The sequence below is a fragment of the Pteropus medius genome, unplaced genomic scaffold (genome assembly GCF_902729225.1).
Source record: "Pteropus medius unplaced genomic scaffold, Ma_sr-lr_union100, whole genome shotgun sequence".
Lineage (NCBI taxonomy): Eukaryota > Metazoa > Chordata > Mammalia > Chiroptera > Pteropodidae > Pteropus > Pteropus medius.
This window is the reverse complement of record NW_024347791.1, coordinates 9,704,939-9,717,869: the sequence shown is the minus strand read 5'-3', so window position 1 is coordinate 9,717,869 and position 12,931 is coordinate 9,704,939. Positions and strand designations below refer to the sequence as shown.

At 42.0% G+C, this 12,931-nt stretch overlaps 1 protein-coding gene across 2 annotated transcripts in view; it reads left to right on the top strand.

The window, feature by feature from the left end:
- Positions 1-5,628: 5,628 nt before the first annotated feature.
- The window catches only part of SLC17A8 (solute carrier family 17 member 8), a 38,742-nt gene continuing 31,439 nt past the window's right edge, over positions 5,629-12,931 (top strand). For both annotated transcript variants that reach the window (XM_039877997.1, XM_039877996.1), the window contains exon 1: positions 5,629-5,916. In XM_039877997.1, coding sequence (XP_039733931.1) covers positions 5,816-5,916 — 101 coding nt within the window. In that variant the 5' untranslated portion in view covers positions 5,629-5,815. The remainder of the gene's footprint in view (positions 5,917-12,931) is intronic.

Genomic DNA, 12,931 nt, shown 5'->3' with positions numbered 1-12,931 from the left:
TGATATAAGATCACAGTGTACTGTGTACTGTGTACCATGTTGATACAAGCTCAGGAAATGGGTTTAAAGGTCTAGTCCCAGATCCCCACATTCTACTGGCCACGTTGCCTTGGACAAAACTGAATCTTAATATCTGCTTATTTGTTTCACACAGTTGTGAGAATTAGATGAGATATTTGAAAGTGCTTTGCATATAAGTTTGACTATTAATAAAAGAACGAATATTAAGTATAGGAGAAGTACAATGAAAAAAATAAAGTTTTATATACATTCCAGTTAGTACTAATGAAAGTTATCAACAATATTCAAGATTGAAAGGATTGAGAGAAGTCCTGGATAAAATAGAAATTTTTATGTTCTCAGTATTTTATGGGGGTAGGTGGAGAAAGGGATTGGCTGCGGCAGCTGCCACAGAATTCAGGAGAGAAGGAACCTCAGATAGTTTTCTTAATTACCTTTGTTTCCTTATGAAGTTTCTTATCCAAAAAAGGTCAATAATTTAGTCATTAGCTCTAAGCTAGGTTAAAATTTTTCATCTAACATTTGGATTTGATGAAATTATTTTTTTGTATAAATATCTTCAGGTTATTTGAGATTTTTTTTTTCTCTAAGAGTGAAATGACTTGGCTCATTGCCATCCTATGAGCTATATGTTTTTCACTGTTGGAAACTGGAATCCTGTCATCAAACTGGTCAGGCTTGCCCACGTGGTGTTAGGTAGAGGCAGTCTTGGTATTAATTACATCATTTGGGTTTTAAATCATTGCAGTGGTCAATATTCTTATCCACGAGGAACAGAGTAGATTAAAAGAGGGCAGTTTGTTATAAGGATACAGGTATTTCATGAAACCCAGGGGTTGGGCAGCTGGGTCTAGACACACAGGAACTGGAAGGCCATTAGTGACACAGACATCCTCATCCTGGTAGTTTTCATTCCTCTCACTCTGCCAGACCAGTGTCCTCTGTATCTTCAGTCCGTAAGCTGAATGTGGCCACTCCAGAGTTCCAGTTCCAGGGACCTGCAAGATTAACTATCAGTCTTTCAATCCAGAGTTAGATTACCAGGAGAGCCTGTATCTGACTGGCTTTTAGGTTGGTGCAGGCGCCCATCCCTAGTCTGTCAGTGAGATGGGAAACACTGTAGTCAAAACAGGACTTTTGGAGCTTGTCTCCATAAAAGGGGAGGGGAGAGATGGGGACACTAGGAGGTCCCTGAGAATGAGGACTTGCTATGATCTAGGCAAGCACCCCCTAAAGATGTCATAGTTAAGAGTATTTTTCTCTAAGGGAAGAGGCTTTTTTTTTGTATAGAATAATAGGAAGTCATCAAATATATGTCAATGGCTGGAATTTTTTCTAATGTATATTCAGTCTACATATCCCCAGCATAGGCCAAAGCTTTTGTTTCGTAGCCCTCAGTGGGTTCTGCTGTACACATGATTTCCTCTATATTATATTTTATATTTTGAGAGGGGGACCAGATGTTCTAATGCTCTTCTGTAACAACCGAATTATGTAATGCTCAAGATCATTGCTTCACCTTGTTTTCTACCACATGGCACACTCACCCATCTCGCTGAAACCACACAGTTCTCCCGGGTGCCATGCTCTCTCCTGCAAGTCTTTGCTCTCACATTTTTTCTTTCGTTTGCCTCGTTCTTTATCACTGAAAGCTTACACTACCATCCCCTCATCTAGGAAGCTGCTCCCCGTCCCTTGAGCAAGCTAAGCTAGGCGTCCTTGCCTGTGCTCCTATAACCCTGTATGTGGCACTCACTATGCTGTGATGGACTCATTCATTTCCTGGCTGATCGATTGGCTTCTTCGAGGGGAATATCGCAATGAACCTCCATTACCGGTGCCTCAAAAGGGCCTGCCACATAGTAGGCCCTCAAAAAAAAGGTACAAATGAATAATGAATGAAATGACCCTCAGTTCTGGAGAATCTGGCTTTATATTTTCTTGCCCCTACTATCAACAGCTCTAGGGCAGAAGTTAAGAGAACAGGCTCTGGTGTTAGATTTCCATTTCCCATCTCTGTTTAGTTTCCGAGCTGTGCGAAGTTGAACAAGTTTACTTAAACTTTCTGTGCCTCAGTTTCCTCATCTGTAGATGGTATAGTGATAGCACCTACTTCACAGGGTCATTGTGTGACTTAAATGAGTTAAGTGCTTAAAGTCACACCTAAAAAGTGCTCCATAAATGTAATTATTATCATCAACCATCTACTTCACCACCAAAAACTTTTGTAGATTCGGATGTGTTTCATAAGCAATACATTCCACAGGAATGGTTGTTCTCCTAGCTGCCATTGACCCTTAAGACAGATTCATGAGGTCTTTGCCTAGAAGTGCTTCTGTTATGTGTTCTAAGAGGTTAGTAACCTAAGGTACCTGGGGATTGAGGAAAGGGTTAGAAGCTTCACCGGGGATGCTTTCTGTAACGAGAGTGTATTTATTATATTTTGATTGTATTTGCTTTTGACGAATGAGCAAGATTGTTTTGGTGACAGGTAAGGACTTGTTGGTGGAGTGATTAGATGTGTGATTTGCTGGGGTCTCAGCATTCTCAGCCTTGAGGGATTATCTTTGGGAAGGTTGGTGGCCAGAAATCATCCTTTTGAGAGCATGGGGCTGGACAGGATTTTTGTAGAAACTGACAAGTTACTCCTAAAATTTATAGAGAAACTCAAAAGACTTAGAAGAGCAAAAGAAAATTTTAATAAAAGAACAAAGTTGGAGAGTTTCATTTCCCAACTTTGAAACTTGCTATAAAGCTACAGTCAAAACATTTTATACCAGCATAAGGATAGACATAAAAATCAATAGAACAGAACTGAGAGTTCAGAAACAAATCTTTATGTTCAACTGATTTTTGACAAAAGTGCCGAAGCAATTTATTGGATAAAGGATATCCTTTCTAACAAATGGTGCTGGAACAACTAGATATCCACATAGAAAAAGATGAACTTACATATTTACCTCACACCATCGATAAAAATGAACTCGAAACCAATCATAGACTTAAATGTAAGAGCTAAAACAATAAAAGTTTTAGAAGAAAAATTTGAAAATCCTCAAGACCTCAGGTTGAGCAATAATTTTTTAGATATATGAACAAAAGCACAGTCTATAAAAGCAAAAAAAACTGACAAGTTGGATCTCATCAAAATTAAAAAATATTTTGCACTTGAAAATACAGTATGAAGAAAAAAAGACGAGTAGCAGACCAGGAGAAAATATTTGCAAATCGCATATCTGACGAAGGATTTGTATTGAGAATACATATTCACGTACTTCAATAATAAGACAAAAAATTAAAAATTAAAAAGAAATTTCACCAAAAATGATATACAAATACTCACAGCCACTGGAATGGTTATACAAAAACGAGAGATGACAAATATGGGTGAAGATGTGCAGAAACGGGAGCCCTCATACATGCTAGTGGGAATGTAATATAGTGCAACCACTCTGGAAAATAGTTGGGCAGTTTCTTGAGACGTTAAACAGACACTTATATGATCCGGCAATTCTACTCCTAGGTATTTACCCAAGAGAAGTGAAAAAAAAAGTATGTTCGCACAAAGATTTGCACGCGAATGTTCTTAACAGTTTTATTCGTATAGCCAAAAATTGGAAACAAATGTCCATCGACAGATCAGTGGATAGACAAAACATAGTGTTTCCACACAATGAAATATTCCACAGAGAAGAGAAAAGGGAAGAAGGAACCAATACAAGCCGTGACATGGAAAAACCTGAAAATCGTTATACTCAGTGAAAGAAGCCAGACACAAGGCATCATGTATTGTATGATTCCATTTACATGGAATGTCCAGAAAAGGCAGTTCTAGAGAGTAGGCTGACAGTCGCCTGGGGCATTGTGTGGGGTGGGAGATGGGGATTAGCAATGAAGATGAGGGATCTTATTGGGGATGATAGAAATATTCTCTCTGCTTTTCACTTTATGGTGATGCTTACACAACTTGGTAAATTTACTGAAAATCATTGTCCCCTGGAAATGGGGACGATGAGAAAGAAAGCAGGGCTAGCTGGAGCCAGGCCGTTTGGATCTGAAACCTGGCAAGTCTGACCTCTCTTAGCTTCAGTTTCCTGTCAGTAAAGTTGGGGAAAATAATAAGTTATTAACCACAATGTTGTGAAGATTGTGATGATAAAGAGTTCGGACCAGAGAGCTCGATAAACATTAGCCATAATAATAATAATAGTTTTTATTGGTAGTAATGTTTAACCTACTGAGGATCCAGTTCTGATTTAAATCAATTTAATCCAAATCTTGGAGAAGGATTTGGACTGAAGCTTGCAGAGGGCATGGCTGGTTGCGTGGGCTTATGCCTCTAGGGGAATCGGAAAGTTCAAAGCTTGGAGTTTGCCAGTCATGCGGAGGCAGGGAATTGGAGCCCCAGAGCCTCGAGACAGAGACTGTTTGCTCATGGCAGCATCATTTATGGAGGTATCGTCCTGCTGTCCATAACTGTGGAAGCAATATGTGATATTTCATCCCCTGTCCAAAAAAGATGTATGTTATACCGCTGCATGCCAGGTCCCGTGGGGCAGAGGACAGGTGATTTGGAGGCCCACAGGAGGGACACCTAATCCTGTCTGTGAGGGTTTCTAGAGGAAGTGATGTCTCAGGGAGACTTAAGAATCCCATGAGGTTACCCAGAAGAAGGATGAGGAGAGTTACCCGGTGGAGGGTACAGAGTGAACCCCAAGGGCAATAGATAGAGAGCTGGCTGAATTCAGTGAAGTGACAAGAAGAGCAGAGTGACAAGAAACAAGCCTGGGGCTCCATGGAGGGCCTTGTGTGCCATGATATAGAACTTGCATTTATCCTGAGTTCAGTGAGGACCAGTGAAGAATTTTAAGGTCCAAGACTGGCTAGGATCTCTCCGATTAAATGGTCCCAGTAGCACCTATGTACCTCACCTACAGAAGTCTTGCTCCATTGATTGGGAGCAAATAACTGTCCTCCTGGATGGTTGTGGCTTGGGTTTTGCATTTAGCCTCCTCAGGTGCAAGTAATTGTTCCTCCAAAGACCACAACCATCCTAGTGTCTGACTGAAAAACTGTTTTGTGGCTCCCACGAGGGACATAAGAGGCATAATGTGGTGGCTGAGAGCCTGTCTGCAGGGCCAGACCTCAAAAAAGCAGAGAACTCGTAAATGTTTCATATACCCCATCCTGGGTGCCTGCTTGGTCTGAGAGCCTATTAATAAGCCCCAGTGGCTGAGGGGCAGGTATTGTGCTGGTTACTATAGCATCACCTTGGAAAGGATCACTCAGTGAGAGTCACAGCCCAGCTGAGTGAGGCAGGAGGGGGATGTGGTCAGAAGCAGCAGGAGGGGCTGGAGATAGGCCGCAGATGCTGTCGCTGGTCTCAGGGCACCTTGTGGGCTGGAGCCCACTTCAGCTTCTCCAGCTGCAGCCCCAGGGAGGGAGTGAGGCTGCTGTCAGCCTGAAAGTGGCTGCCTGAAGCAGCAACACAAGCTGCTGCTGAGCTTGTAGCTTTTCAAGGGGCTGATTTCCCAGCCAGACCTCCCTTGGCCTCTCTCTCTCTCTCTCTCTCTCTCTTTTTTTTTTTTTTTAAGAGGGGGCGGGGGTTGTTGTCTCAACTTGAAAGATCTTGTCTGGGTTTCATCTCCTTTTTGATTTTAAGTAGTTCCCTTCATGAGAATTGACTTCAAGGTGTTCATCAAGGAAAGCAGAGTGGTCCCCATGCTGGAAATGAGAAAGGATGACAGTTTCTGAGACTGACTGTTAACAGCTCGGAGGTGCCCCCCCATTCAAGATGCCTTTTAAAGCATTCGATACCTTCAAAGAAAATATTTTGAAACCTGGAAAGGAAGGAGTGAAGAGCGCCGTGGGAGATTCATTGGGGATTTTACAAAGGTAAAGTTTGAATGCAAACTTTAGGTTTATTTCTGAGTAACTTCATGTTGCCAGTGTTTGAGAGAATTTGCTTAATGCTTTTAAAGTCATCTTTTAATAATAAGAAGGTGGGTCAGATTAGGTGGCTTCTGGAGCCCCTTCCAGGCTATGCCTGGGGGCAGGGGGAAGATGCATCAGAAGTACAGAGTTGAATTAAAAAAAATACCAAGACAAGCATTCTGCTTATACAGGATTACCACTTAACTAGAGATGGTGATATTGTATTATTGTGTGTTTGGCATTGAATTAGAAAAGATTTAGAAAGATAATAGTTCATGTTAATACAATAGGAATGACAATCATGGTTATGCTTTGAGCTGAAAGAATTTTGGAGAATTTTTTACACATTTTTCACTATAAATGAAAATTAGATATTTGCAAATTATTTAGCTTATTACATAAACTATACAAGTAGTTCCTCATTTTGTGGTTTATAAAGAGAAGGGTAGTTACACCATAGTTTGAAGAAGGTAACTTAAAAAATTAGTATTCTTTAAAGCAGAAAATTTTACATGATTACAGTGGGAAAATGTTTAGTACTATTATTGAATTGAATGTTTTTATCCAAACCAAAAAACAAATCTTTTTTTAGAAGTAAAATATGCTTATTTTGGAAGGAGAGTTTGCCGTAAATGAATGAATTGATGTGACATTTTAATTTGTGATTTTTTATAGACATAGTGAATGCCTCCCTAGGTTTTCCAGATTAGTTAATAACTGGTCCTTATGTACAAGGTAAAATGACTCTCTTAATCTCTCTGGTATAAATAGATGTGGAAAATGTCCTTGATGAGATTTTTATGTGTTCGAACGATTATTTCTAATCATGATGAGTGAAGATGCCACCCGTCATCTTCTTTTAAATTTTCCATGTTATCTCTCAAATTTAAAAACTTCAGCATTTAAACGACTATTTCTAGGCACACTGAGATTCATTCCATTTCTTGTGTTTTGTAACACAGGGGCTCCTGTCAGTGTTACATTTTTTATTGTATCACTCTCGATGAGCTTTTATAGTGAGAGAACTGGGTTGGGCACCTTATTAATTTAGTGATTAAAACCAAAAAGGTTTGAATCAGACCTACAGTGAATTATCATGTATAGATATGAAAACGTAGCTCGGTGAAAGCAGGATAAACCAGCCAAACACAGGACGTGATTACAATAACGTACTCTCTTAAGTGTGTTTTATCCTTCCGCTGAGCTCTCCCTGGGTAACGTCTTATTATGGTGGTGTTCGTTCGATTAAAGATGCAAAAGGAAAGCACAATGGCTTCACTGGCATTTTTAAAGGATGACAAAGGAACCTGACAAAGTCAGGAATAAAAACCATGACTTTAGACCATGGTCACCATGATAATCACCAAATTCTGTGCCTTAGTTTATAAAATACTGGACAAAAAAGTACTTAGAAATTTTCCAACTTTAAATTTCCAACTTAAATTTTGCTTTTTGAAATTTAATTTGAAAAAATAAATAAATAAGAGACTTATCCTAAGAGCCGGTTTTGCTATGTTTGATTGGTTGATCCACTTGAAGGTTCTCTTGTTTACCAGTTGGTTTACTTAGGGATAGAACAAAATTAGTAAAATCCAAGTGATGCAGCCTCAACCCAAAACTGAGCTCGGTATTTAGGACTCTGAGCAGGTTCCTCAGGATTAAATAGTGGAACAATAGAATGGGTAACAGTACTTGAGACAGAGAATGCACTAAATGCATGCTAGGTGTTATCCTTGTCATCACAATTGTAGAATGACTTTAGCAAAAATAAAGCTAAACCCAAACCCCTTCGTTCAGTGATTCCTAGAGGTGAATTATTAGCAGAGGAAGGGAAAAAAACGGTTAACCGACCAGCGATCTAAGTCGATCCTCAGCTCTGGGGGTCATTGTGCAGAGCTCCAGAATCAGATCTCCTCCAGCGAGACCAGTTCCGCCACACACTTGGTGTGAAACCTCAAGTCTACAAGATAATCCTATATACAGTGCCTTGCCCACAGCCTGGCATGTAATGGACATCCCCTTCTCCCCCTGCTGATGTTTCACATTAAGCAGGTTGACAGAATCCAGTGTGGAAAAAAAAAATCACAAAACACCATTTTCTGTTTTGTAAGGGACAAGGACAAGAACATTTGGAAGTTAGAAATCCTAACTTTCTAACTTAGCAAGCAGCGTAAATCATCGATGTCTGATAATGTCTGAGACTGAGATCATCATCTAAACAGAATTCTCAAGGTGCTTTTTCATCGCAGAGCGAGCATTCCTGGTGGGAAGGGGCGTGGCAACTGCACAGGGAAGCGTTTGAAGCTCCCACTGGACGCTGATTACAGTCAGGCGTTATTCGACTTCCTTCCAAAGTCATTGATAAAAAGCAGCTGAACAATTGCATGAGCTAAAAATACAATAATAATTTTAGAAGTCTAGAAGGAAAGATGATGCACTCACTCATTGTCTAGTACTGGAACAGATGATATGGAAGGCATTACATTTGGAAATTAATGTCAAGAAATTGATATAAAGATTTGTCCAATTTAAATGACAATATGAGTATCCTCTAATTATTAATGTGTAATAAGTGGTAACGAACACGTTGCTCCATGTACCGTAAACCAATTTAACCCTATTAACAACCCTGTGTGGTGAGGCTGATTATAATCACAGTTCTACAGATGAGGAGGCCAAGGGACAGAGAGGTTAAGGAAGTTGCCCAATGTCACACAGCTTGTAAGTGGCAGAGCTGAGTTTTAGATCAGACATTCTCTGCCCACCATTCTCAATTATTATACTATACTACCTCCCTAATCAAGTGTCTTTGTTCTTCCCACTTTCTGTCTTGAAATTTAACCACACATTTAGGTTTGGGAGTTACTTGGGCTGCAGTGGAGCCAGCAACCTCTGGATCTTAAGGACAATGTGGGCTTTTCTCCTAATCTATTGTGTTGAAGACTTTCCCAAAGAGAGATTGAGGGGAAATCTGGTCTCAGAAGTATTTATATCTTCCCTCTAAAGAGATGGAAGCTGTGTTGTGCCCATCCTCGGCATTCAGCGACTGCGTGTTGAAACTATGCCAGATGTGTGGGTGCTGTTTGCTCCAACAAAAGCAGATTTGGGAGAGTGGGCTCTGAGATCAGGCGAGCCTGAGATTCCAGTCACTACAACAGCACGTACTTTCTGGCTGCACAACCTCAGGCAACTTGTCTCCCGCCCTTGTAGCCAGGGTGACGTTATTAAAACAAAGTCAATCTCATCTCTTCCTTGCTCAAAATTTCCCCACGGTTTTCTACCTCACTCCGAGTTAAAGCCAGTGTCCTTTCAATGGCCCTCAAGGCCCTACGTGATCTGTAGAACCTTGAGAAGTCTCACTGACTCCACCTGTGACATTCTTTTCCTGCCTTACCCCACTCCGGCCCCACGCTGCATGCTTATCGGACCCACGCCTGTGCCAGCTTTTGCACCCTGAAAGTTTTTCTCCCAAATAGCCTGCTGGCTCGTTCCCTCACTTTCTTCAAGTCACTTCTCAAAGGTCACCATCTCAGGGCGGACGTTCCTGACCTTCCCATCTCCTTTTACTCATTCCCTATCTTAGGGAAGGTTCCCTAAATGCAGAGACCCAGACAGGGATTTGGATGAGCCTAGGATGTGATTTATTGAGGGGGAGCTCTTCCTGAAAGAATTGGGAAGGAAGAAGTAAAGCAGGATAGGAAAGGAACAAACCAAGCAAGGATGTGATCTCAGGTAATGCAGAGGGGCCAATCACAACGGGAGGCTCTGGGGTGTTACGGGCACTGAGCCGTCCCTTTGAGCCAAGGAGTCAACCTTGTAAGTCACTGTTATCAGTCAGTCATCGACTGTGGGATGCCCCAGCGGGGATGGGGGTTCATAATCGAGGCCACTTAGTACTTGGCAGTTCTCCTCAGAAGGGAGCAGTTGCAAGTTCTTACCAGCTCCAGAAGCGAGCTGGCTTGATGAAAAGGGAGTGCATTACAGTGGCTGTGGCAGCCCACTCATTATACCACTCAGGTCTCCTTGCTTCTCACATTAAGCTTACTCCATCCAGGTATAGCTGTTCTAAGACTCCGTGGTCATAATTCCTGAGGAAGCTTCAAGAGAAGAGTTGGTGGAATGGGCTCCAGTTCCCACTGCTCTGGCTGGTCCCTCCTCTCCACCCATTCTCAAGTCCCCTCACTTCTGTTGGCTTGACGGGTGCATTGACCTAGACCTTCATGCCTGAGGGGTCTAAATCCCTGGTTAATATATCCTTACCAGGTTGTGGTTGCTGTATTTGAGTTAGACTAGACAAGGCAGTATCAGGAGTTGTCCCAGTGGATCACCTGAGGTCCAAACACATGTCTTCCCGCTCCCATGATGAAGCAACAGTCCTTATCCCTCCTGAATTTCACCATCCCGGTGACTCCTGACCTTACCTTTTGGTCTTGGCATGAGGACTCCAAAGTAACCGGGCAGCAGTCATATATTCAATGGGATTTCTATTTTTTTCCAAAATGGAAGAATTCTTCCTTGTCAGTCAGCACTTCTAGACCCACAGGACCTGAAGTTGAAGAGATGTGACATTCCTCCAGTGGATTTCTAGGAGTGACGGGGAGTGCGGCCCCTCCTACTTCCATTCCTTGTTTTCACAACCCTATTTTACCTATTGGGAACATAGTATCATATCTAACTGTTGGTTTGTGGAATATACTGCCTCCTGAAGGATAGAGCCCTATTATCACAGGGATTCATCTTTAAGCTGATGCCTCAGCTGCATCTTTAAAATGCTTCCTTAGCTCTGGCAGGTTGCCAGGCTCTGGGTGGTATGGCATATGGTAGGGCCAGTGCATCCCAGTGTCACGTGCCCCTGCTGTACCTCCTTTGTCATAAATCGTGTGTCTTTCACCTTAGGTGATGGTGTGTGGGATCCCATGTTGGCTACTCAGGATTCTATTAATCCTCAGAGAGTGATGCTGCCGGAGACTTGCAGGCTAAAAAGACAAACTCATATGTAGAATATATGTCAACCCCAGTTGGGATGAACTGCTACCCTTTTTAGGATGAAAGGAATGTTATGTAAACAATTTGCCACCAAGAGGCTGGTGGGTCTCCTAAGGGATTGTGTCACATCAGGGCTCAGCATTGGTTTTGTTGCTGACAACAGTAGTAGTTAAATCAGTCCTGGTGAGTGGGAGCCCAAGCAGAGCCTCCATCTCTGCTACCATGGTTACTCCACTAGTCCACTGCTCTGGAACTGGGTGTCTGAGGGCAGAAGCTGGCTAACGTCAATCAGCCAAGTCAGCCCGTCCATTGGCTGTTTAGTGATCCCTTCAGGTGGAAGCTCTCTGGGTGGTGTTCCTGTGAAACCTGAAGATGTCACACTTTGTGTCCACTCTCATGGGTTCATCCACATGTCTTTCGATTTCTGTGAGTCAGATCCCTCAACCGCCAATTCTGACTTTGCTGCCCTTGTCTCTGATCTTTAAAAGACCACTGCCGGCCTCTGCTACTCTAGGATTCTATCATTCCAGGTGCCGCTGGAGAACCCATTTCTGGAACAGCACCTGCTACTGTCAGATTCAACCTTCAGATGACAGCCATTGCTGAGCTCCTCAATGGTCCTGGTGGCCCTGTCACCACTGCATTCCTTAGGGTCTTACCTGCTGTACTAATTCTGGCATCTCTCTTAAAAAACAAGACAGTTAAACAGAGACCTATTTATTGAAGAGTATGATCAACACTGAAAATATGTCATGAATTTTTATATTCTAAATAACAGATATTGAAATTTAATTTAATCCTCACTAATTTAATCCTCACTAGTTCATCTATATGGTCCAATCAAATTCAGCAGTTGTTACAACAGGTGTTCAAAAACAAATAGACCTATAATTTAGGTTTATTGGACAATGAAGGAAAAGAGAGTAAGTGGACCCTTGGACCCACGAAGTACACTCTTGTGGTATTCTGTCTCTGAAATGAATATGAATAGCAAGAGGAATGATGTTGGATATGCTTATTAAACCAAGACAGCTTCACTAGGTCCACATCTTCAGGTTCTTATTCAAAGGAAGAAGTCACTTGTGGTTGATTTGAAAAGTAGAACTCACCGATAGTCAAATCCACTTCAAAGATGTGCTCTGCTCAGTTACTGAACCACGAGAAACTCTCAAGTTATTAAAACAAACAAAAAAAGTCAGAGTGTCATTATCTGGCCCTAATGCAATAATGACCAGAAGCTAGTACACAATTATTATTAATATTTTTTTAAAAAAAGAAGTCGTTGTGCACCTCTTGGTATCTCTACTTTGTCGAAGCTTCCAAGAGCCACACCAGCAGCTCATTAGAACCATTTCTTGGCCTTTGCCAGTGCGTTAAATCCTGTGTCATGGGAGAATGTCCCCTGTATTAGTTTTCTAGGGCTGCTGCAACAAAGGGCCACAAACCTGGTGACTTTCATTTATTTATTCTCTGGCAATTCTGGAAGCCAGAAATCTGAAATCAAGGTGTCACGTCTCTGAAGGCTCTGAAGGAAGGTTCATCTTTGCCTCTTTCTCACTTCTGGTGGTTGCTGGCCATCCTTGGCATTCCCTGGAGACACGTTACTCCATTCTCTGCCTCTGTTGTCGCATGTCCTTCTCCCTTGAGTTTCTGTGTCTGTGTATTGAAATCCCCCTCTTTTTACAGAGACACCAGTCATTGGATTAGACAAACCCTAATCCAACACGATTGTATTTTAACTTGATTGCATCTGCAAATACCCCATTTCCAAATAAGGTCACAGTCACATTACCAGAAGTTAGGACTTGACTATATCTTTTTGGGGGACACAATCCAAGCGACCCCTCATATCGACAAACTCTCCCTCATTCAACTTTATCACCCCTCCATCTCCCTCGCATCTAGCCCATTCAGGATCTGTTCCCAGGCAGGCACTCACGCCTCCTGCTGGTAAATACCAATCAGATCCTGCTTTTTTCGTGTACACCCT